The 26,617-nt window shown below is 38.0% G+C and overlaps 1 protein-coding gene across 1 annotated transcript in view; it reads right to left on the bottom strand.

The window, feature by feature from the left end:
* The window catches only part of CRTAP (cartilage associated protein), a 76,392-nt gene that overhangs the window by 20,868 nt on the left and 28,907 nt on the right, over window positions 1-26,617 (bottom strand). Inside the window, exons 5-9 of the mRNA XM_074195217.1 lie at window positions 14,820-14,969; window positions 11,990-12,161; window positions 8,772-8,900; window positions 4,855-5,000; window positions 1,650-1,733 (exon numbers count right to left, since the gene is read on the bottom strand). Of these exons, the coding sequence (XP_074051318.1) occupies window positions 1,650-1,733; window positions 4,855-5,000; window positions 8,772-8,900; window positions 11,990-12,161; window positions 14,820-14,969 (681 nt within the window). The remainder of the gene's footprint in view (window positions 1-1,649; window positions 1,734-4,854; window positions 5,001-8,771; window positions 8,901-11,989; window positions 12,162-14,819; window positions 14,970-26,617) is intronic.

Raw genomic sequence — 26,617 nt, 5'->3', positions numbered from 1 at the left:
TCTTCCATATAGACCAATCTGGTCACTTCCTCTTCAATTGAAAACTTTTCAAAGACTCCTTAGTTCTTATTATTTTATGATTCTCATTGTATCCCAGGGAATGTCTTTCTTCCTCATATTTGGATTTCCATTGTTTGGCACATGATGATAATGAGGAGGAGAATGAGGAGGAGAAGGAGGAGGATGTTTGTCCTTGGTTTTCAAAGAAAACCAAGACATCAAGAGGTGATGCTATGACAAGCATGTAAAATTAGATTTGAAAAGGGGGAGGCTGTGCTGAGTCCCCAGCCTCATTTTACCCTCCAGAGCCATCTGGATCTGGTGGCCAGATATGGATCAGGATGACTGGAGATAGCTCTGGATGTGAGTCAGTTGGGCTTAAGTGATTTGCCCAAGGTCACACTAGTAAATATCTGAGGCTGGATTTGACCTCAGGTCCTTCCAACTTCAGGGCTGTCATTCCACCCAGTGCCCATCCATCTGACCCATAAGCACATGGTAGGTTATTATCTATGCTATTTGAATAACTTTTGAATATACTTCCAATTCATTAGTCTAGCTTTTGAGGCTCTCTCCATCCCTCACAATTTTTATCCCTCTCATCTTATTTCACAGGCCTTCTTTCAGAAAAAATTGGACTACCCAGCATCCACTATATAGACACCCTATTCTCCCATCTCTATGCCTTCACTTATACTGCTTTTATACCTGAAATAAGTCTTTTCCCATTTACCTAAAAGGAATGACTTCTCATTCTTTATGTTCTATCTCAAAGACCACCTCCTATATCATCTCCTTGATCCTGCTAGGCAATAATGAACTCTTCCTCTGTTCCCTGTGCCCCTACATATTTTGGGATATCACTTGGCATATGCTCATGTATTATAGTTATCACTTAATTAATAAACATTTATTAATCACCTACTATGTACCAAAGACTGCTAGGTGATGTAGTGGATAGTGTGCTGGACCTGAAGCCAGGAAGACTCATTTTCCTGAGTTCAAATCTGGTCTCAGACACTTCCTGGGCAAATCACTTTACCCTGTTTGCCTCAGTTTCCTCATCTATAAAATGACCTGGAGAAGAAAACAGCAAACCATTCCAGTATCTCTGCCAAGAAAACCCCTAAAGGGGTCACAAAGAGTCAGACCAGACTGAAAATGAATAAAAACAACATGTGCTAGGCTCTTTCCTGTACTAGAGATACAAACAGAAGAAAAGAAAGACAGGACCTGTCCTCTTGGAGCTTACAATCTAAGGGGGAAAGACAGAAGATAGAAGAAAGCTAAAAAAAGGAGGGAGGGTTCACTGGATAGAGTATGCCAAAGAGGAATGCAGCCAATTGGAAATGATAGATGGCTGGGCTGGGTGCTGTCTTTAAATGGAGATTTTGGGAGGAGCTCTCTACTTTGCCCCTCCAGTCAGAGGGGTCCCTGATGAGTTGTCTGATGAGTTGCAAGTACCACAGCTGATGTGATCTTGTAGGATGAAGAGGTTTCTGGAGCAAGTTTTGTTATACTTGTTTGTTCCACATCCCTTTCTCAAATGTGGCCATGAGGACAGGAACCCATGGCTTTATTAAACTTCATATTGACCCAGGACTTAAGCATAAATGCTAATATTGACTTGAGTAGAACTGAAAACTCACCTCATCATCATCCATTATGTTTTCCTTAGCAAACTCATAGAGTTCCTTTTGGATTGTGGTCACATTAAAGTATTGAACTGCTTCCTGTTGGGGAAGAAATAGAGAACACAATGGGACATGGTTGGGTAATGACAAGTATCAGTCATTTTCCAAGGGCTTTGCCAGTCCTGGGGACATGGATGCCATTTTCCTTCTAACTACCTTTCATTCAAAGTCTTCCCTAAACCCCCCAGTTGCTAGTGTGACCCCTCCCCCCACAAATGATCTTCTACTTACCTCCATTGTAAGTAACCACTTACACTTATTTTCTGTATATGCATGCTCTATGTAAGGAATTACAGCACTATATATATGTATATATACATATATATGTATATATACATATACACACACATATATATGGCAACCAAGTGGTACCATGAATAGAACAGTGGGACTAGAGTTCAAATGTGACCTCAGATGTTTACTAGCTGCGTGACCCTAGGCAAGTCACACTTATCCCTGTCTGCCTCAGTTTTCTCATCTGTAAAATGAGATGGTGAAAGAAATGGCAAAATCACTCTAGTACCTTTGTCCAGAAAACTCCAAATAGGGGCATGAAGAGTTGGACATGATTGAAAATGACATTCTCAATAAGAATAATATTCTCCATATACTTATATATGCATTTTCCTTTTCATTAGAATGTAATCTACTTGCCAGCTGGGATTATCTCATTCATTGTCCATGTGTTCCCATTGTCTAACACAGTGCATAGCATACAGTCAGCACTTAATAAATGTATAACAAATGCACTTCTCAAATATTCTCTCACTTCCTCTTCACAACTTCATTTTACAGTTGCATAAACTGAGGCAAGAAGTGGTTAAATGAAATGTCCAGGGTCACACAATAAGTATCTAAGGCAAGATTTAAATTCCAGTCTTCCTGATTCCATATATACCTCTAACTGCCTTTAATGTCTTTTTTCAATGGAGAAAAAAGGTAGACAAAGAAACAGATTCATTTTTAATATCAAGACACAGAACATTTGGATGCTTGTTGCTTTGTGTGTAGCTTTTGTCATGGCCTTTGTTCCAATAAGCACTTATTAAGCACCTACTATATGCCTGTACTTTAACCTTGAGGGCCACCAGGAACCAATGTGCAGGTCTAGCCTCAAACACTTGGCCCTCCCTAGCTGTGTGACACTGGGCAAGTCACTTAACCCTTATTGTCTCCCATCCAGAGTCATCTCCAGTTGTCTTATTTCATATCTGGACCCAGATGGCTCTGGAGGAGAAAGTGAGGTCAGTGACTTAGCACAGCCCCCCCCCACTCAAATCCAATCCAATTTATGGACATCACCTTCCCTGATGTCTTGATCTTCTTTGAGAACAAAGGACAAACTTAAATGTGCAGGTCTAAGGCACAGGTGAGGAAGAGAGAAATGAAGTTAGTTAATGTAAAGAAGAGAGAAAATAGTACGGGGGAAAAAAAGAAACATGACAACAGAGAAGAAGAAGAAAAAAAAGAGATGTGGTCAGTAATCCTACTAAGCCTTAAATAGCATTGTAAGACTTGCACAGCACTTTAAGTTATATGATTTGATCCTTAGGACCAGGGCAGCAGTTATGGTAGGTAATATTGTTTTACATAAGAGCGGGTGTTTACAAATAAGCAAACTAAAGACTGGAGATCCCAGGTTGCAAAGATGAAGGATGGTTAAATTTAGAAGAGGGCCAATGAGGCTCTTCTGTATATCTGGACAGAGAGAAGACTGGAGGCTGAGGCCAGTGGCTGGTATGATCCTTGGGCAAAAAGCCACTGTTTGAACTCAGAGACAGTTCTCCCTTGAGACACCGCCAAAGATCATAAACTGACAAACACTCATTCAAGAGGTTCTTGGCCCGATGACCACACACTTCTCTTTTCTGGGGACGAGGACACTGGGCCGTATTGTTTCTTCAAAGACATCCTCTTTGATCAAACCAAGCTTTCCACTGCAAATAGCCCCCAACACCATCAACTGAAATTCTTTACTTGTTCAGCCCTGAAAAGAGTGAAGAAACTCTTCCCAAAGGAACTCTTGGACTTTAGTTGTTTTATGTTTTGGGGGAAGGAGTTTGCTTTCATTAGCTATAAGTCCAAAAGCAACCGAAGGTCCCTTGGAGCAAGGTTCCTGCTGCATTTGCAAACAATAGATTTGACTTTGCCTGTATAGACATAATCTCAATGAGGCATAATTTTGGCCATAGCCAAGCAGGAATTTGTTTGGCTTGACTCTGTGTATTTATTTTTTTTTCTCCCCCTTTTAGCTGGAGGGGTAGAAAGAAGAGAAAGTAAATGCTTGTTAATTGAAATAGAAAATAAAATTTAAAATGGATATAACCTGACTGCTTATTCAAGACAAGAGTCTTCTTTTTCTTTTCTTTTTTTCCCCAAATGAAAAGAGAGTGGGAGATAAGGAAAGCAAGATGTTTTTAATTAAGAAAAACAAAAATTACATATGATAAGAAAAATCACAGGTAGATTAATCTATGTGGAAACATAAAAGCTTTATTAAAAAGATGAGCTTGTAGAGACAAGAGTTAGGGTAGAGAAGATTCATGCAGATAATGGTAGAATTTGAATATTGGGTTAGATGGTATCTTTCTTACTTTCTCCTCCTCACTCCAATGTTTACTTTTTTTTTTTTTTGAGGAGAGGAAATTGCAGAGGTAGATAGATAGTACAATAGACAGACATAGATCTAGATCTAGAGTCATTAAGATCTGAGTTCTTATTAGCTATGTGACCCTGGGAAAATCATTTAACCTCTGCTTGCCTCAATTCCCTCAAATGTAAAATGAAAATTATAATAGTAGTATTTGTAAACAGAATATTTGTAAAGTGCTTTGGCACACAGGAGGTGATAAAAAAGAAGAGGGCAGAGATGGGGAAATGATTTGCAAATAACATGTTCATTAAACTTGGTTATCTGGTCAAGCATGGCCTCAAAGAGGAGAGAGAAGATACTAACTTGGCTTCTTTGCAGAAGGTATATGATTTACAATATTTTTTTTCAGTATCTCCCAGACCTCCCTTCCCACTCTTTTTCTTTGCTATACAAGGTTTGGCTCTCTGGGAGGAGGAGGGGAAATATGGATGTTATAAAAATGAGAGACAAAAATATACCCCTAAAACTAAAATTTTTTCAAGAAATAAAATAACAACAGCAACTTACTAGTCTGGGCTGGAAGTGTTCATCTTTGAGGCCCCACTTGTCTCTGTGGTACTCATAGTAAACCAGATTCTGCTTCATGACTTCATCTTTCTGATCAAAAAGCATATAGCTGGCAACACATGGAGCAGCATTCTTCATGTCATTCACTGGATTGGGGAGGGGAGAAGAAAAATGGGAAGGAAAATAATCTGGAGGGCCATATTTCATTGAAGATGAACTACAGTTTCCTAAAGGCCAAGAAAAAATAGGATGGATTTATGGAAAATCTGAAATGGCTCTTGGTCTTGGTCTCGGTCTCTGATTTGAAAAACTTGTAATTGGATGATTAGAACTAGAAACAGTATTGATCCAAGTAATTTCCATAAAAAGTAATTACCTGTTACAGGTTCTAAGGTCATTATTGGAAAAAGGAAGAACCTTTTCCATAAACAAAATTAATTTTGCTAAAATTTTAAAAAAGCCATAGATTGGGAAAAATACATCAGATATCTCTTATAAAGATTGCTAAGACACAGAATTAATAGAATATATAAAATTAAGATTCATTCATTCCCCAGTAGATGAATGGCCAAGGATACAAACAAGCACTTTTTCAAAATAAGAGTTACAAACAATTCACAACCCTTTGAAAGCACTAATAATAAGAGAAATGCAAATCAAAACAACTTGGATATTTCACATTACATTAGAAAAAAGTGGTAATGACCAAAAAAAATTGAAATAATTATTTGGAGGCATTGCAGGAAAATAGGCACACTGTAATTTTGTTAATGAAGCCATGAATTAGTCCATCCTGAAAAATGATTGATTTGGAATTATGTGGGGAAAAAAGTGACTAAAATCTAGATCCAAAGATCCCAATGCCACATATATGATGCCAAAGTGGTCAAAGATAAAAAGAAAGGTTCCTTAGACCCATAACAGCAGTACTTTTTGTGGTAGCAAAGAATTAGAAAACCAGTTTGGGAAGTGGGCACCCATCATTGAAGAATGGATAACCATAGTGCATGACTAGAACAGAAGGAATTATTGAGAAAATGAGAAGACATATAAACATGAGCAGAAAGATGAACAGTTAAGATGAAAAGAAGCAAAATCACATAAACAATATATGAAATAACTAGAACAAATATCAAAGGAAGGAATAAAAAACCTTCAAAACTAAATTATGTCATGTAATATAATAACCAATTTTGGTCTCAGGGAAATGAAAGAATATATCTCCTTCCTTTCCTTTGAGAGGGGAGAGAATGTAGTGTGGAATGTTACATGTAATGTCAAATGTGGTAGTTTAACTGATCTACGGAGCTGAATTTTTTTTAATATTGGTTACAAAAGGAAGTAGTAAAGAGGAAGGGGAGAAGATTTAGAAATGAATGTGATGCAAAAACAAAAAAGAAATCAATAAAATTTCTTTTTAGATAATTCAGAAAGCAGAAAAAATTAAAAAGGAAATAGACCATTGTTGGGTTCACTGGTCAAGGAAAGTGCCCCTGGGTAAATGACCCTTTACCCTGCAACCCTAAGTAAGTCACTCAACTGCTGCCTGCCTCAGCTTCCTCAACCATAAAATGGGGATATTTCCCAGTTGCTGTCATGATCAAATGAACTGATATTGTATAATAAATGTTGTTTCTTTCCCCTCTTCCTTAGCCCAACTGTTCTCTGAGATCAGATCAGGATTGACCCACCTTAGATCTGACAATGTTCCTTTAGGCTTTGACTTGTACAGCCTTAGCTCCAAGAAGGCTCTGGAAGTCTGGGACGCCTTGGGTACTCAACACTACTATTGCAGGGTGTGGCTGGTTGTCTAGACTGAATTAAACCAGTTCAAACCTCCAGGGACTTGAACTCTGGCAAGTCACACTGACCAGTAGCCTTCAAAATACTAGAAATCTGACCAACACCCTTGGGGCGTTGGAACAGATCTAAGCCAGTACTGAAAGGAAATTAGGGGTGAGAAGAAGGGTAAAGAGGCACCCATCCTGCATGTGGCCTGGTCAACGTTATGTACCACAAATTATAAAAAACAAGGTTCCCAGGGGTGGGGGTGGGGGGAGGGAAGTAAGATTGGGGGAAAAAGTGTAAAACTCAAAATAAATAAAATAATAAAATCTTCAATAAAAAAAATTTAAAAGTTTCCCTAAATGTCATCAGCTTACCCAAATATCCATTTGGATGTGTGACTTATGCCACCTAGTGGAATCTAATAAAATGACTGTATTTGTACAGAATTAAGAGGACAGGATTCTTAACTAGCAGTCAACAGGATAACTAGCACGTATTAAGAACTTACTGTATTCTAGACACTGTGACACCTTAAAAAACATTAAAGGAAAGAAATTCTGAAAAACGTGAAAGAAGCTAAAAGAATCAGACTAACACCATTAGGAAGTTCCTTCCACTCCAGTAGGATTTTGGAGATAAACTATTTTATCTATGGAAGCCACCTACCCCAAGCCCCCCTTGTCTTATAGATGAAAAAACAGATCCTGAGAGAAGCAATCAGCCCAATTTCACACAACTGGCTCCATCATGGCAGACCCACCACTGGAGTAGAGATCTCCGGGTTGCTTATGCAGTATTTCCCTACTCAAGCTTTATCTCCTGTTCTTGGGATTTTGTTATAGAATGAGGGTACATGTATGATGAAAGGGCATATGAGGGAAGAAAAGATATGCCAGGATACTATTTCATTTTTCAGAATAATTTAAATCCTGCTTTCTTGGTCATATTATGCCATCTAGGCTTCTGTGACCTAGTCAGAAGGGCTAGATCAATATCAGAAACCTTCAGAACGTGAGAACTCTAAAGACAACACCCCAATTCACAGAATTCTGATCTCAATTCTCACATAAAACACCCACCCCAAATGGGGAAGTAAGAGAAATGGGTCTAGATCCAGAGTCAGATTACACTGAGACATCAGACTTTGGGTAATTTATTATCAATCTCTGGATCTCATCTTCCTCTGGTAGAAAAGGTAGGGATTGTAATATGTAGTTTCCAAGATATCTTCCCCTCAAAATCTTATCGATGTCAAGATAATCTTCAACTCTGATTTTGCCTGTGCCCAACTCTGCAAGATGGGACACAGGTTTAGGACTGGAAAAAGACTGAGAAATCACCTAGTCCAATATCAAGATGGGAGCTTGGGATATGGAACTCCACAGTGAAGAAACTCTCAGCCAAGTCAGGTTGGCACCATCTTGGTAACTTGAAATGGTATAGAATGGTCTAAACTGTAGAAAATTGAAACAATTTGTCCAAGGGTCACATGGCCAGTCAGAGCCAAGACTGTCTTTGAGGCTTACTCTCACATGTTTATATGTCTATAGGAAAAAATAGAGAGAGAGATGCACACATATGTAAACATTTATATGCACACACATAAATGTATGGAAGTGTATACATGAGCACTTATATTTAGATATACTTTTGTGTATACAATCTCATTTTATCTTCATAGCAAACCTGTGGGTATTTATCTTTGTTTACATTATACACATGTGTGTGTGCAATATCATTTTATCCTCATAAAAATGCTGTGAAGTGGATATTTTTATCATTCCCATTTTAAAGGTGAGGAGACTAAGAGATGAATGACCTCAGATTGAATGAAGGATCACACCACTAAGACCATCTGAGGCAGGGTTGGAAGCCAGATTTCAAACCCAGCCCTCCATCTGCTCCACCATGCCACCTCTCCATTTGTCAAATTGAATTGTTTTTAAATCATCAAGTTTTCATTTCAGTCCAATTGAAGCCTTTCCAATGAGACAGACACCATTGTCATTATAAGAAAAGATATCCCCCCAGGGTCTGTAAAGGAGACTAAGTCACAATGGTACCCAAAGAATTCTAGAAAAGGTGTGCAGCAGTAAAATTCAATCCCTAGATAGAAAGCATTCACTCACATTTATAATATGCAAACTGCAAATAATGATACATGGTGGCCACAAACTTCTCCACGGGATAGCCCCCTATGACAGGAGTGAGGTTCTCTTCACATTTCAGTTTGCATTCCAGAACTTCAATGTAATGATCTAGAAAAACACAAATATTCAATGTCACACGCATTCAACCATTTCTCCACACGACACCACTCTGAAGGTTTTCTTAACCTGGGATTCATTGCTCTTTCATTATACCTTGCTGCCTGGTATTCACCTATCTTACAAGACTCCGGCCTATCCTGGACACTTACTGCAAAGACTTCTACCTAAAGGCTAGGGCTAGGTCTCATATCCTCTGTGGGGGTAACCAGATAGGCTAAGTCCTGCTGATCCCCAATGCTGATCAGTCGGCTGCCTGGGGCTGGCCTCCACTCTGACAAGCTACCCTGATAAGGGATCTGCTTGCCAATACTCTACTACCATTTACCACTGGACCCTAGGAATGCCAACCATGTGGCAACCTGAATTCCTGAACCCATAGAAAGAAATGCTCTAGTGACACCTTACTGCCCAATCATGAATCTCACCTGTTATCTAAGACTGGTGCCAGCCCAAGGCCAATAGGTACATCTTGCCTCTATGTCTTCCATGTGTCCTACAATGCTAATCACCGAAACCATTACTGATAAGTGGCATTGGTTAACCAATGGGAAAAAAAGGTCCTGGCTAGAGGAGATTCAGGATGCTTTTGGATTCTGCTTTTATCCAGACTTGTGATTTCATCAATAGAGAGAAAGGAAGGAAATAAACATTTATTAAAGGCCTCCTATATGCCCACTCTACACTGTACTAAAAACTTTACAATTATTATTTCATTTGATTCTCACAAACAATCCTGGAAGGGAAGTGTTATTAATACCAGGATATATTGGCTCAAAGGACATTTTTTTTAAAGTATCAATTTCCTTCATGAAGCCACAGTGGATAAATAGGCTCCTGGCCTTGGAATCAAAATGATCTGAATTTGAATCCTGATTCCCATCCCTTGCTAGTTGGGTTAGTTGGGGAGGTCACTAAACCTCACTCAGATTTCAGTTTCTTTATTCATAAAATGGGGATAATAATGCCATCCACCTGCCACAGTTATTGTGAGGATCAAATGAGATAACATGCAAAGAGCAGAATTTCATTGAAAGAGTTTATGGCCCAGAGAACTATGGTTATACTTAAGTCTAATACTTGTCCTTCATTTTCTTTTTTTTTTTTAATTTTTTTGTTTGTTTTTTGCAAGGCAGTGGGGTTAAGTGGGCTTGCCCAAGACCACACAGCTATTATTGTCTGAGGCTACATTTGAACTCAGGTACTCCTGACTCTAGGGTCAGTGCTCTATCCACTGTGCCACCTAGCCGCCCCTTGTCCTTCATTTTCAAAGAAGACCATGACATCAGGGAGATGATGCCATGACAAATCCATGAATTGGATTTGAGTGAGGGAGGGCTGTGCTAAGACACTAGCCTCACTTTCTCCTCCAGAGCCATCTGGTCCAGTGACCAGATATAAATCAGGATGACTGGAGATGACCCTGGATGTGACACCACAATCAGGGTTAAGTGACTATCCCAAGGTCACACAGCTAGTAAAAGTCAAGTGTTTGAGGTCACATTTGAACTCCAGTCCTGATTCCAAGGTCAGTGCTCTACCCACTGCACAATCTAGATTTTTAAAAAGGGGGTAATGGAAGGGAAAAATGAGAGTTCATTCAGGACATGTGGGATGTTGATAAAAAGACCAAGGGATGGGAAAAGGTGAGATAAAAGATATCTACAAAAAAAGGGAACCGGGCCAGCTAGGTGTTGCAGCGGACAGAACACCAGCCCTGGAGTCAGGAGTACCTGAGTTCAAATCCACCTTCAGATACTTAATAATTACCTAGCTGTGTGGCCTTGGGTAACCACTTAACCCTATTGCCTAGACAAAAAAAAAAAAAAGGCAAACAGGGGAAAGGTTAGTAAACATTTTATAGGGTAGAAAAAATTTGAGAAAAATCCAAAAAGATGTTTTCCCAAGCTATCTGCCATGTCCCTTGCCTTTCATTCTGTAAAGTAAAAAAAAAAATTTCATGCATTTTAAAAAGAGAGGAAATAGTCACTAGAAACCAGAATCAAGGCGTCAGAACCTTCTAGGTTCTTTTTTGACTGGATGACTCCTCAGAGATCAGTTAGATCTGGCACCACTACCGCCACCTCCTGAACAAGGTGGAAGCTGAATCAACTCCCTGCATTTGTTCAGCAATCAAACATAGAGAGTGGAACTTAATGTACTGAGAATAAATCAGAGGGAATGTTCTAGAGGGCCAGTATCACAGTCAATTGACTCCAGTGGCTTCTCTGACATCTCAGGGATCAAATAAAAAATTCTCTATTTGGTCTTCAAGCCCTTCCTGACCTGGTTTCTCCCTACCCTTTTAGTTGTTTTAAACCTCCATCTCCTTTACAGACGCTAGGGTCCAGTAGCCTCCTCAATGTTTCCCACATTAAAAACTCCAACTCCGTATTATGGGCATTGTCCCTGGCCTAGTCCACCATGCCTGGAATTCTTTCTTCCTCCTTTCTGCTCCTGGTCTTTCTGGCTTCCTTTAAGTATCTGCTAAAGTCCCACCTTCTGCAAGAACACTGGAGTTTTCCCAATTTATATCTAGTTTCTCTGTACATAGTCATTCCCCCATTACACTGGGAGCTTGTTGAGAGCAAGGACCTTCATTTCCCCAAGCTTGGTAGAGCTCATGGTACATAGTAGGTGCTTAATAAATGCTTGCTGATGGACTCACCTTGCACCTCAACACTAGTACTAGGTGCCTGATTAATTTCCTAGGGTCCAAGGTCTTTTCTTGGAGCCCTGGTCTTTGTTCTTAGTCCTACAGGAATCCTTTATTCTTTGCTCTTACTTCTGTCAAAGGCCTGGGGCCCTACCCCCTAACCACCTGTGGCTCTCCTACTAGTCTGCTTTACCTGTTGCCCAGTCCCAGGCCTCCCACCCCCTCCTCTGTCTTTCCAGATACCGCTGATGTTACCTTTGCCTTCAGGAACCCTGTTGCACCATCTACCTTGCTTCAGAAAGGTCTTTCTAGTTCCCAGGACCCATCTGCTTCTAGTCCAGTCTATGTGCTGACCTGTGATACCAGCCCCAGCCCCTCTCACTCAACAAAGTCCTTGTTCATTTCTAGATAGCTCAACACCAACCTGCTACAGAGAGATAAAACTCTTTGAAATCTTTGATCTCCCTGGAACCTTCACAGGCAGCAAGACACTCATAGAAGGCCTTGAAGAAGTCAGGAAGGGCCAGTTCCATGTCAGTAATGGATGTCCTCCAGTTCTCTCCATTATATGCACGCACAGCTCGGATGAAAAGGTTCTGAAAGTAGAGGAGACCCAGTTGGCATCTTCTAGTGGTAGGCAAAGGCCTCCCTTGGATTTCTGGACAATCATCTCATGAACAACCACAAATACACAGTCTCACTTTCTTAGCTCTCCTAGAGGGTTCAAGGTTGGACCTGTGGTTTCAGTGAGCTCAGAAACTCTCTACCACAGCAAATGACTGACCACTTTCCGGTCTTAGAGAGTTGCCCAGGCCACAGAGATATAATCGTCTGTTCAAATAGCTTTGGTCATATAGAGACATGCAAATAGTATGTGTCAAAGGCAGAACTTGAACCCAGAGCTACAAGCCCTAAGTGGCTTTTTTTTCCTGGGTTTTAAGATGAAGATGTTAATTATTTAAGTTGAAGTTGAAGAGCTTGTAACCCCTTTGATATCGGCAGTGCCAATTCCATACAGCAGTTGAATAGCTTTAGCTGACTATAGCCGAGAAAAGAACAAAGATGGCGGGATGAAATGGCAAAAATAGCAAAAATAATATTAATAACTGACATTGATATATCACTTCAGAGTTTGCAGAGCATTTTTTACATGCCAAGTGATTTGAGCTTCATAACAACTTTAGGAGGTAGATCTGTAGATATTGTCATTCCCTTTTGAACAGGTAAGGAAGAAGTTAAGTTACTTACCCAGGGTCACACTGCTTGTAGCAAGAAGTGAGATTCAAAAAAGGTCTTCCCATAACATACATTCTCAATTGGGCATAGAAATCTATCTTACCCTAGAGGAAAAAAGGAGAGGAAAGGGGAAAAGGGATGGGAGGGGAGGGTGGGTTTAGGTAATAGAAGAGAGGGAAGTGTGAAAGAGGGCAGTCAGATACACACTTTTGAGGAGGGACAGAGTGAAAAGAGAGAGAATAGAATAAATGGGAGTGGGGAGGAATAGGACAGAGGGAACTATAGCTAGCAATAGCAACTTTGGGGAAAAATATTAAAGCAACTTCTCTGATGGACTTATGATAAATAGCATGATCCATCTCAAGAGACAGGGCTGATAGTGTCTGAACACAGACTGAAGTACACTTTTTGTCCTCTCACTTCATTTTTCTTGAGGTTTCTCTATCTTTGTGGAGAAGGTGGGATTATGTTTACTTTTACAACAAGACTATTGTAGTAATGTGAAAATAAATGTTTTTTTAAAAAAAAAATCTTCCTGACTCCAAAGCTGACATTCTATTCCAGTTGGGGAGAAGTTGGAGCATGATATGAATCCTTGTAAAGTAGTTATCTGTCTTCCCCTTCCCAGATACCCCCAGCCCTAGTGGACAGAATACTGGGCCTGGAGTCAGGAAGACCTGAATTTAAATCTGGTCAAGTTCTTTGCTCTCCCTCAGTCTCAGTTCCCTCATCTGAAAATAACAGCAACCACTTCATAGGATTGAATGAAGATCAAAAGAGGGAACATATTCAAGGCACTTTGCAAATCTTAAAGTAATACAGAAATGGTAACTATTGTTACTAGAGAATATCAGAAACTCATTTCTAGAGTTTTCTTGTGGATTAAAAATTCCAGAAATAAAGAATTTAATATATAATAAAACCATTAAACCAGAAACTGGATATTTACTTTAAAATTTTTCATTTAAAAGAATCAAATTTAATTATTAATGCCTTTTATTATACTAGGAAGAGTATAAACTATTTCCACAAAAGGTGATTTTTAAAAAAAAATCAGTATCCCTAACAATGCTATACACTTAATTTTTTAATGTTCACAAAATATGGTCCTTGAAATAGAACCAGGACAGCATAATTTAGAAGAATGCTGGGCTTGGAATAAGGAAGACTTAGTTCAATTCTCACATCTATCGTTATTAGCTACCTGACCCTGGGTGAGGCACTTAACTTCTATGTTTGCCCCAAGTATTTCTGAAGAACTTATCTACTTAGTCATATATATGTGCAAATATAAATAAATATATATATATATATATATTATATTCATATGTGTACATATGTATTTATACATATTTACATTTTATCTCCCCCACTGAATTGTAAGCTACCTGAAGGCAGAGACTTTTTTATTTTGCCTTGTCATATCCCTAGAGCCTCAGCAAGTTCCCTGACACAGAACAGATGCTTATTAAGTGTTTATTGATCAGTTAATTGATTGATCATAATAACAAGGAAAATCACAGCTAATTCCTGTATTTTTAAGGTATTTTAAAGTCTTCAAATCCCATTCTTTTCCCCTGTAATGTGAGAAGCTATTTCATCACCATATGTATCACTTGTTATACCAAAATAGAGGACCTTGGGTTTAGAACTGAAAGGGGTCTAGGGGTCATCTAGTCTAATTCTCTTCTTTTACAGATAAGAAAGTTGGATCAAGTTACTTAAGGTCAGAGTAATAAGGGTCAGAGGTTGGGTCAGAACCCAGGTACCAGACTTCAGAGAGGATGCTCTTTCCACTTTACCATGTTATTTTCCCATCGATCAGCAAAAGGAATTAAGTTCCTGCCATGAGGTTGACTATAACATATTGGGGACACAGAGCAAAAAAGAGAGACAGTGAGTTTGAAAGAGAGAGAGAGAGAGAGGTTGAAAAAAAAAGAGAGAATGAAGGAGGGAGAGAGAGAGAGAGAGAGAGAGAGAGAGAGAGAGAGAGAGAGAGAGAGAGAGACTGAACCTACCTCATAGGATTTGGTTTCCAAGTCTTTAATGTGGTCCTCAGCACCAGGCATGCTCTTGTAATAGGCCATATTTCTTAGCATCATTTCATCATTGGGGTGCTTCAGAAGGAAGGTATGGGCAGCAGCTATAGCTTTTGGGAGGTTGTTTGCCTAAGGGAAGAGAAAAAAAGTTGGGGAAATCCTCTTTATTGATTCTGACTCTGAATATTATGAAACAACAATGTTGGATCACAGCTTCTAGGAAATATCAATATACATTTGTTGTGTCAGGAACTTCTAGGGACTGTCAATAGATCTGGCATGTTCCAAGGGCAACCATTTCACAGAAATGCACAAATCCAATATCCAAGAATCAAAATGTTTTTAACTTCTGAGATTTACTAGTGAAAGATCAGTTTTTCTTCTCTTTCTTCTTTTGTAATCTCATATCTTGTGCAATGGATTTATGACAAAAATGGCAAAGCCTTGAAATAGAATGGAAAAGCATGTTGTTCCATCTTCTTCCTCCTAGCCATGATATGAGCTGTGGATAGTTCTGGGGGGCTTTGAACCAAGTCAGTGACCCCAAGTGGGGTCAGTCAGTCTCACCGTCTAGTCTCAGTTGCCCTGCCCATGCTTGCTTTTGTCTCCTTTGCTCCTATCCTAGAAAAGTGATAGTTTTTCTATCTTTAGGAACAGAGTAAGATAAGAGGAAAGAGTGCTTAATTGGGCAGCTCTCCTTTCTCCTAAAGAATAGAGGATAGTGAATAGCTCTGTTGAACTTGGAGTCATCAGGCCTGAATCTGAACACCAGACGTGACAATCTTCAAGTCTCAGTTTCCCCATCTGAGGAATATAAGGGGCTGTATTCAATAACCTCTAAGTTTTCTTCAAGCTTTGGATCTATGAACCTATTGGGTAAAAAAATTAGAGGTAGAAGTTGTCCCATCTTCTTTCTTTCCTTCCTTGGTCTTTAAAAAAAATTAAAAGAAACAAATATAAGGATAAGGAACAAATCTGATTTCTCTTTTCTCAATCTCAAGTCCTAGATATGTTCATAGAAAAAGGAAGTGAGTATATATTCTTTCCCATATTCACACAATCATATACACAAACACATACCAGCAAATTTGCCTTCATTTCCTTCCTTCCTTCCTTCCTTCCTTCCTTCCTTCCTTCCATCCTTCCAGTCTTCCTTCATTTCTTCCTTCCTTTCTTTCTCAATCAGGATTAAGTGACTTGCCCAGGGTCACACAGTTGGTATATGTTTCAGGCAGAATTTGAACTTAGAAAATCCTGTCTTTAGGATCAGTGCTCTATCCATTGTGCTACCTGGCTTCCCCTACCTTCATTTTCCAACAAACATCAATCTGAAGTTCTGGGGCAACAGAAAATAGCATATCTAAAAGTTTGAAAAGATAATGTTAGGTGGTTCCTTGGATAGAGCACTGGTCCTAGAGTCAAGAGGACCTGAGTTAAAATTCAGCCTCAGATACTTTAGCTGTGTAACTTTGGGCAAATCCCTTAACCTCAATTGCCAGAGAGACAAAGACAAGGGGAAGATTTCATCCTCATAGGACAGAGTTTTAGAGCCAAAAGAAACCTTCATGTAACCATATGATGCAAAGCACAGAGTTGAAGCAAACTTATATTGGTCCAAAGCAAATATTTTTTCATTGTACAATGAAATGCCTCAGTTCACTCAGTCACAGCTCATCTCTTCTACAACTGAATTGAAATTCTGAACTCTAAGATCCTAAATGGCTGTAGTTATTTTTAATTAAAAAAAGATACTCTTCTCAACATTTTATCCCCAAATAAACTGAAAAAAAACCTTCTTTTTTTATCTTGCCCAAAGATTAGTCATTAGTACCTCAGCTTGCTCAATGGTAAAACCAGTGGTTGAAAGATCTATTTGCTGGATTGCTGAGCTCTCTTCCAACTATAAAGATCTTTGACTTGAGATCTTTGACTCCAAAAGCTTTTCATCCTGTTCTCCTTCATAACTGGCATTCTCTTAACTGACAAAGGAGAACCTAGGCCTGGTGCCATACAACAGAAATGAGTCATTATTTATTCTCTTTTCCGGCATCGGCGACAACTCTTAGTTGCATTTTTTGTTTACTACCCACAGTATCTCCCATTCCATATCTAGAGGCTCCTCATCAAACTAGCCTTACAATGATGGATTTTTTGGCCATAAATCTCATAGGCCTATGTCTGTCTATGACATATACCGGTCTCCACCACATTAGTAGAGAAAATTGTCACACCACAAAAATCTCAGATCCTTGAAACATGAAAGGAATCTTCAGAACCATGATGACCAACACTCTCATTTTACAGAAATGGAAAGGGAAGAGGAGAGTGGTCAAGGGATTTGCCCGAAGTCACATCATTGGTAAGTATCAGAGGAAGGATGCAGGGTAAGGTTGTCCCAAGTCCATCTGCAGCATTCTCCTCCTTATGCAGAAATGAGAAGGGAAAGGAAAGTCAAAAGAAGTCGAGGTGATTTTGCATTTATGCCTATTTTATGAGTTGTCACAGCCTTGTAATCAAGTTGCTGGTAAGAGTTTCTCCATGGGAAGATGGACTGGTTCTTGGAAGGTAGGTCCAGGCTGGTTTGGCATTTCTCAATTACTGGATCATCACCATATTGCTGAATGGGATTGGACTGGATTAGGACTAGAGGCTTTATTTCTAAGCCTCTTAAAAAAATTTACATTTTCAAAAGTCCTAGAATGATTGACTTAGAATATTGTCATTATTAAGACACTAATCAATAGTGATGATATATTTACACAAAAGCATTTTTCTGTATTATTTCATTTATTCCTCACAACAACATTGTGAGGTAGGCAGGACAGGACATAGAAAAAAGCAGTTTTGGGGCAGCTAGATGGCACAATGTAAAGAGCACCAGCCCTGGAGTCAGGACAACCTGAGTTCAAATCCAGCCTCAGACACTTAATAATTACCCAGCTGTGTGACCTTGGGCAAGTCACTTAACTCTATGTCTTGCAAAAAAAAGAAAGAAAAAAGTCATTTTTTGTTTTTTATTTTTCAACAAAATACTTGGGAAGATCACGAAATCCTGACTTTCGAGGTGGAAAGGCTCTGAAAGATCATTTAGTAATAATAAATTAGCATCTATGTATCACTTTAAAGTCTGCTAAGTATCTTATCTATATTATCCTATTTGATTCTAATAATAAGTGTTATTATTATTCCTATTTTATACATGAGGAAAACTGAGGCTGAGAAAGCCTCGACAACACCTGGCTACTTAGTTGTCTTCTTGTTTATAAATCAATTTTTCTCAAAATAACTACATGACTCAAATTACGTGATTTCCACTATTTTTCCTTTACAATTCACAAGCATCTTTAGCCTCACAAACAAAAAAAAAGAGAATTTTAAGAAAAGAGTTTTTTAAAAAATGAGGTAGACATGGAAACAATGTAAAGACTAGAAGACTGCCGTCTTTGGGGGTGGGGGGAGGGAAGTGAGATTAGGGGAAAATTGTAAAATTCAAGATAAATAAATAAATTTTTTAAAAATTTTAAATGAAGGCAGAATCCTCAACAATCAAATTCTATTCAACCTTAATGGACTTGTTCATTCCATCAGTGCAACAATCAGGCACAATCTTGGGGTATCTGATGGAGAATACTATCTGTATCTAGAGAAGAATTAAGGAGTTTGAACAAAGACCTTTAGTTTTAAAAAAAAAAAGTTATCTTATTATGTAATTTTGCTCTCTCTTATATCTTATGTTTCTCCTTAAGGATATGATTTTTCTCTCATCATATTCAACTTAAATCAATGTACACCATGGAAACAATGTAAAGACTTACAGACTAACAGTGGGGGGTGGGGGAGGGAAGCAAGATTAGGGGGAAATTGTAAAATTCAAAATAAATAAAATCTTTCTTTAAAATTTATTTTTAAATTGAGGTAGAATTCTCAACAATCAAATTCTATTCAACCTTAATGGACTTTCTCATTTTCCATCAGTACAATAATCAGAGACAATTTTAGTGTATTTGCGATGGAGAATACTATCTGTATCCAGAGAAAGAACTATGAAGTTCAAACAAAGACCAAAGATTACCTTTAATTAAAAAAAAGCTGATTATGTAATTTTATGTCTTTATGTAATTTTGCTCTTATATTTTATTTTTTCCTCAAGAATATGTTTTCTCTCTCAATACATTCAATTTTGATCAATGTATAGCATGGAAACAACTTATCAGATTGCCTTCTGTGGGTGGAGGGGAGTGGGGAGGAATGGGGGGGAACCTTAAAAATGATAGGTAGAAACTACTATTGTATATAATTGGAAAAAAAATATTTATATAACAAAAAAATCCAATTCTATCACAAATCTAGTTTTTTTAATTGGTATTCCCAATACACATGCACACACACGAATTGCCACTTGATATAAAACAGCAACTGAGACTTTCTTAAGTCTCTGGTGTGTTTCTCCTACCTATAAATTTTAGACTATTTTCATTCACTGACAGAGTTAACATCTGTAGCCTTTGAAGAATTAAAGCTGACATTCTCCCAGGAGACACTGAATGCTTGATGGGTGTTAGCAGGTCATCCAATATTACAGATGAAGAATTATTCAGGGATTACATGGGAAAGAAATAAGCATCTATTAAGCTTTATTGTTTCACCAGGCAGTGTACTAAACTTTTTTTTCAAATATTAATTAAATCTCATTTAATTCTCACAAATATCCTGGGAGATAGGCTCACTATTATTATCATTGTTTTAAAGATGAAGAAACTGAAGCAAACAGAGATCAAGAGACTTATTTAGAGTCACACAGCTAGTATGAAAACTCAGGTTTTCTTGACTCCATATCCATTACTTTATTTTTCACCAGGACAGATTGCTATAAGATTGGGGTAAAGAGTAAAAGGAAGATGATCTAGATACACTCTGAGAACAAAAGATAATCAGCAAATGGTCCCATGTTTTCCACTAGTATCCACTCAATGTGAAAGGTCCTAGAGAAAACCCTCCCCAAATGAGGTAGACCCTGAGGTAGATCCCTGGAGAGGGGATTTATGAGAGGACACAGAAAAGAACTGCATAATCTGGGCAAGTATGGATTCGTCACAGAATTATAGGAGGAAGTAACCACATTAGTGAGACCACAAATCCAATACAAGTTCTTAATACATGGTTAATAGTAGGGTGTTTTGGGGAGATGAGGGGAGGACATTTCAAGTGCTAATGTTATTGACTTGTTCATTCATTCCACAAGCATTAATTAAACATTTATGTGCCAGAAATTATATTTAACATTGAAGATACAAAAAAGAAAATATATACATACACACACACACACAAACACACACACACACACACATACATGAATTTATACATCAAATAGTAACTTGCTTTCTACTTTGCTGAAAAAAAAAATCAAGTCCCCCAACTCTTTCATTTTATACAAATTTTCAAATGAGGAGACTCCCTTGACCAAAGCTGGTCAGCACCTTTTCAGTAACTTATCATCTTAGAGTCATCTAAAGCATTGAAAAAAGTGACTTGACCAGGATCACACTGCCACTATGGTCAAAGATGGGACTCAAATGCCGGTCTTCCTGGTAGCAACCACTACCTGCTTCTTTCCCTCCACTACACACTCTAAAACATGTTCTTATCAGTCTTTCTTTTCTTTCTTATTTCAAAGCCTAAATTGACCTTCTTCCCTGCCAAGGCTAATTCTCTACTTGATTCCTATATCCCACGTCACCCCAATCATATCCCTTCCTCCATTTTCAATCTCACCCAAATAGTAACTTCTTTCCTACTATGTTCAAACATGCTCATGTCTCCAAGGTACTTTTAAAAAGGCTTCACTAGGGCAGCTAGTAAACTGTTATCTCTCCTCCCAACCCCCCCCCCCAAAAAAAAAGAAAAAGAAGAGGAAATATGAGATCTGGGAAGTAATTGAGAGACCAGAGGTAACTCAAGAAAGCAGTTTTAGTAGAATAGTAATGCTGAAAGTTTGCTTCTAAGTAGTGAGTGGGTGGAGAGGAAGAGGAGTAAGTAAAGGTTGACTACTATTTGGTAATCAAAAGAAGCAGGAGAGTTATGAAGCAATAATTTGAGGAGAGACAGTAAAGTATTTTTTAATTTTTTTAAATAGTTAGATTACCTTTGTTATTTTGTTTTTATTTATTTTTGTGAGGCAATTGGTATTAAGTGACTTGGCCAGGTCTGAGGTCAGATGTCAGGGTCTTCCTTACTCCTGGGCTGCTGCTCTATCCATTGTACTACCTGCTCATACTTTTTTGATCCTTTCAATAAATTTTTTTAAAATTGTATTTATTTAAGGCAAAGGGATTAAGTGACTTGCCTAAGGTCACACGGCTAGGCAATTATTAAGTGTCTAAGCCAAATCTGAACTCAGGTCCTCCTGACTCTAGGGCCAGTACTGAGCCACCTAGCCACCCTGCTGCCCCCTTTCTATAAGTTTTTGACCTTGCTGACCCATCCCTTCTTCTGAGATTGTATGGTACAGTAGGGGAAAAGTCCCAGAATTGAAGTCAAGATCTGTATTCAAATCTTGTGGGAGCCTGCTACATAATATCTGTAGTACTGTAACATTTGTCTTTAGTCCTCAGTTTCTTCATCTTTAAAATGAGGGGGTTGGATGAAATGATCTCTAAGGTTCCTTACAGCTATAAATCAATGTTTCTATGATTTGTGGCACTCTTCCTCCTCATCACCAATCTAAAATAAGATTTTCAGAATTAGTTGATCATTTCCCCCATATTCAACTGATCCCACCGTGAGGTTTTAGTTCACTCCTTTTTTCAGTCATGTCCAACTCTTTGTGACCTCATTTGGGTTTTCTTGGCAAAGATACTGGAGTGGTTTGTCATTCCCTTCTCAGCTCATTTCACAGCTGTGGAAACTGAGACAAACATGGTGAAGTGACTGGCCCAGGGTCACACAGCTAGTAAGTATTTGAGGCTTGATTTGAACTCACAAAGAAGTCTTCCAGGTCTGGCAGTCTATCCACTGTGCCCCCACTGTGAGAATATATATATTTATAATATGGGAATATACTATCTACAATAGCATCTAAATTTATATAATAAACAAAAGGATCAATTGTCTTTAATCATTTCTTGCCAACACTCAGTTTTGTTTGTTTAACTCTGTTCTTGGGGATGGCAGCACAAATTCAGAGGAAACCAATTCTGTCTAGAAATTCAAGCATAAGCATAAAAATAAATGCCAGAGAACTGGAGAAGTCAAAGAACTCTAACCACAGAGCAGAACCGAGAAGGTAGAGCTTTAAAGGAAACAAAGGATTCCAAGAGCTGGAGGTGAGAAAGGTGAGCATGTCTGACATGCAGAGCAGCCTAGAAAAGTGAGAATGCCCAATCTGGGAAGGAAGAAGTACGTGAGTTTGTCTTGAAGGGCACTGGAGTGAAATAAATTTGGAAAAGGAGATGCCGGTCATCAACAAAACCTACCAAGACAACCAATAAATATGCAATCCAAGCATTGAGTCAAAGAAAATTCATTTAAATCCTGACCCTTCTGCTTTGCTGTGTGACTCAGAAAACCAATTCTACTGCATAGGTTTTTTAATTTTCTCATCTATATGGAAAACACCATCCATATCCAGAGAAAGAACTATGGAGTCTGAATGCAGATTGAAGCATATTATTTTCACTTTTGAAAAGTTTTGTTTTTGTTTTTTCATTTTTTAATTTTTATTTTTTGCAAGGCAATGGAGTTAAGCGGCTTGCCCGAGGTCACACAGCTAGGTAATTATTAAGCATCTGAGGCCGGATTTGAACTCAGGTACTCCTGACTCCAGGGCCAGTGCTCTATCCACTGAACCACCTAGCTGCCCCCAAAAGTTGTTTTTTGTTTTTTCTTTCTCATTTTGTTCAATTCTTCTTTCACAATATGATTAATATTTAACATGATTATACATGTATAACCTATATCAGATTGCTTGCTATCTTGGGGAGGATGAAGGGAAGGGAGAGAGGGAGAGAAATTTGGAACTCAAAAATCTTATAAAAATGAATGCTGGAAATTATTTTTCTATGCAATTGGAAATAATAAAACTTTTTTAAAAAATTTCTCATCTATAGAATGAAAGGGTTGGAATAAATCTGAGATTATTTTTAAAAATTTTGCATCCTGCAACTTTACTGAAGTTATTAGTTGTTTCTATTTTTCCTCAAATATATTTATTTTTGACATTCTTTTCTTTTTAAATGTAGAGTGCCAAATTCTCTCTCTCCCTTATACTCCTTCCCCCTCCCATTGAGAGGGCAAGCAGTATATCAATTATACATGTAAAATCAGGGAAAGCATATTTCCAGGGTCTGTAAATGTTTAACTTTAATAACTGCATTTTAATAGAACTGATTTCCTTTGAAGTTCTATGTATTTTATATTATGTATTTAAAATCAGTAGTCTGAGATGTGATCAATAATCTGACTACCTAAAGAGTCCATTATATTGCTGTTTGTCCTTCATTCCATTACATTAAAAATATTCAGGATCCCTGACCCGGTATATCTTAGTTCCTATACAACTTTAAGTCCTATTATCCTATGTGGAATTGAGCCAGTCTCATCAAATAAACCTGGCTTCCTAGATGGAAGTCAACATACCAAAAAGTCCCCTAACGCAAAGGAGAAACTCCTTTATTTTGGAGGGAAATCTTGCATACTGCATGGAAACCAAGAGCCTCTAAATGGATTTTCTTAAGAAAGAACAGTTCCTATATGGTTTTGCTTTGTTCCAAAACCACCATTGAAATGAGACCAAAGAACTCTCTTAGTAACCTGTCAAAACTTTAGGAATTGAGCACTGACTCTATAAGACAGTAGGAAAGGGAGAAATATAATCAGAAATCATAAACTTGGTCTTAAAAAAAGTATTTAACTTATTTAAGAGATTAAACGGGTCACAGTATCCCTTCCATGACGAACTGATGAGGTTGGCATTAAAGAAACATTCTTAAATAGAAGATGGACATCACCTGACAAATGTCCCCACCCTTTGGATCAAATAGAGAAACCAAGAAAGATTGCCAAGGACATTGAGCCTGAGGCATGTATGTGATTAACTCTAGAAAACAAACTTCCTAAAAACCATCTCTTCTAAAGAGGTGAAAATTTTCCTAAGCCTAGACATCTTTATTTAGCCTTGGGTCAGCAGTGAGGCTACATATTTAATATCTGCTTACAGAGCTCTTTGAAGAACCTTAAAGCCACAGGTTGAAAATTCAGGCTACATCGAGAATAGGAGGAAGTTTTAGATAACAACATGAAGAATTCCAAGCCCAATTCTTCTCTAGCTACTGACTTTGTGGAGGGAAACCTCTTCCAGGTTTTGGAGCCAATAACAAGCTTTCATCTCAGCCACCACCCTTAACAATTCTCACATTTCGGTGAATTAAATGGAGGGCCCATGTTTGAAATGGAGATTTTTGGTGTCCAGAAGAAAGAGTACTCCGGACCCCATATCAGTCCTGTCAGGGTCCCTCCCACATAGTCACATGAAGTCACAAAAAACGCCAGGGTGAGGCAGTTAAAAGGTAATGGAAAAGATGGGGAAAAGGAGGTTGAATTCCTGATTGCCTCTCCCCAACCCTACCCTCTTTTTATTTTCTTTGGCAGAACTATATCCCAGAAGCCTCCTTATTATGGAGAGCACTCCCTTCTCTCCAGACCTGTTTGGTCATAAAGGAAAATATTTGCAATTATATGCATATACTAAAATAGCAGAAATATACTAAAACATATGTATATATGTGTGTGTGTGTGTGTATCAGGGCACTTCAAGCTATAGTTTTACATCAACATGGAATTCATCTGCCTAGATAGTTTCAGACTGAAAATCTTTTACGACATCTGGTTTAGAAAATCTGAGAACTGAGCCTCCAGACTTTTCTCCACTTGCTGCCAATGACAAATGGAAAGAGTTAACCTTCATGTGGTACTTACTTTAGATCTTTGAATAACTGGTAGTATATAAATGAATGACACTGATAAAGATGACAATAAGATAGAGACAGCATCCTCTGCATGGCAAGGGGCAGCAAGTAGGTTTTCAAGAAAGGAAATTTAACTAATCATAAAGCATAAAGCAAATCTAGTGAAAATGAAACACACTACCCACCCCCCTGACAGAGACATAATTGAATTCAATTGCAGAAGAAGATATGTATTTTTGGATACTGCCAATTAGAAAATTTGCTTAACTATATTTATTATAAAGGTTTTATTTTTCTTGTTCTTTTATTGTCCAATGGGTGAGTGGCTCAGAGAGAGAAAATAAATACTTGATAATTGGAAAAAACAAAATTAAATTTCAAAATGAAAGGTTATGGTCTACAATCTGATATTGATCATTTCCCAACAATTCACTCGAACATCAGCTATTTTTTTCACCCACTTTGTGATTATCTCCCCTCAAACTGATAAAAGTAAATCTTCTCCCTGATTGACCTAAGAAATATCTTGTTAATCAAGGAAGAAGAACTAACCTTATCTGAATTTTTTTTAAAAAATAAAACACTTTGCCACTGACATAGGAAACCCTTGTCTGTGTTTTCTTACACACAGAAGAATATTAATTTCAGAATGGTGATAAATATTTTCAAAGCCTCAGGACTAGGTTTGGAATTTAGGGAAAATAACTATTAAGTTGAAGAAGTTCATCTGTTTGTTTTTCTCAATAAAAATAGTTTGACTAGCTTAAAAAAATAAACTAAGGGGTAAAAATAATACAAAGCCTGTTTCAAAAGGCAGAATTTGTGAGTAGCAAACTATCAACATTTCCTTCTAAAGTATCCCTATGCCACTTCCAGAAGATGAACAGTTTATAGTTTCTCAGTCCTAATCTTATTCTCAGATGAACAGTTTATAGTTTCTCAGTCCTAATCTTATTAGACCTTGAGGTCTAATCTTACCATGTACTCAGCCACCATACTTCTTTAAGAAGTCCCAGTAACAACCAAGCACAATTTCTTTTCTTTACCACTTCAAAATTGGTTTGGTTTCAGACATGCTGAATCCAAAGTTCCAGTGAGATAGCTATAGAGATGTTTAGCAGGTAGTTTGAAATCAGAATTGGTGCTGTTGGAGGAAACTGATGCCAACTCTATGCATTTAAAAGACATCAACATTAAGATGATACAAGTTTGGAAGTAGATAAGAACCCCCAAATGTAGAGAATGGGGTAAGATAATTAGGCCAAGGATAGAATCTTGAGGGATATCAATACTCAAAGAATAAGAGAACAAATTGGAAAAGATAGGGGATGAAACTGATGGAAGCATTATCACAGAAATCAAAGGATGAGACTATAAGAACGGAGTGACCAACAATGGCAAATGCTTCAGAGTGAAGATTGAGAATAAATCAATTAAAATGTCATTGGTGAACTTAGAGTTTAGTTTAGTTTAGAGGTAGGCATGACAACACAACCCATTTTCAGGTAGTTGATGAGAGAGTAGGTGGGACAAGGTTTATACCCCCAAGAGAACAAAGAAGGAAAGGACCCATATGTACAAAAATACTTGCAGTAGCTCTTTTTATGATGTCAAAGGACTGAAAACTGGAGATCCATGCCTTAGGACTTTGAATTAGCATTAGATTATTATTTAGCTTCAAAGGCAGGAAGCACAGCTAACAAATTTTCCTCCCCCTACCCCAATAAATGCTTTGGAGGCATGGACTGTCTAATAACTTTTCCAGGTGTGCACAAAATAAACTTTCAATAAAAGTTTATCAATGATGATGATAAG

This window comes from Macrotis lagotis, chromosome 7, assembly GCF_037893015.1.
Source record: "Macrotis lagotis isolate mMagLag1 chromosome 7, bilby.v1.9.chrom.fasta, whole genome shotgun sequence".
In the NCBI taxonomy this organism is placed as follows: domain Eukaryota; kingdom Metazoa; phylum Chordata; class Mammalia; order Peramelemorphia; family Peramelidae; genus Macrotis; species Macrotis lagotis.
Note: the sequence above shows the minus strand (reverse complement) of the source record. Positions and strands in the feature narration are given on the sequence as shown.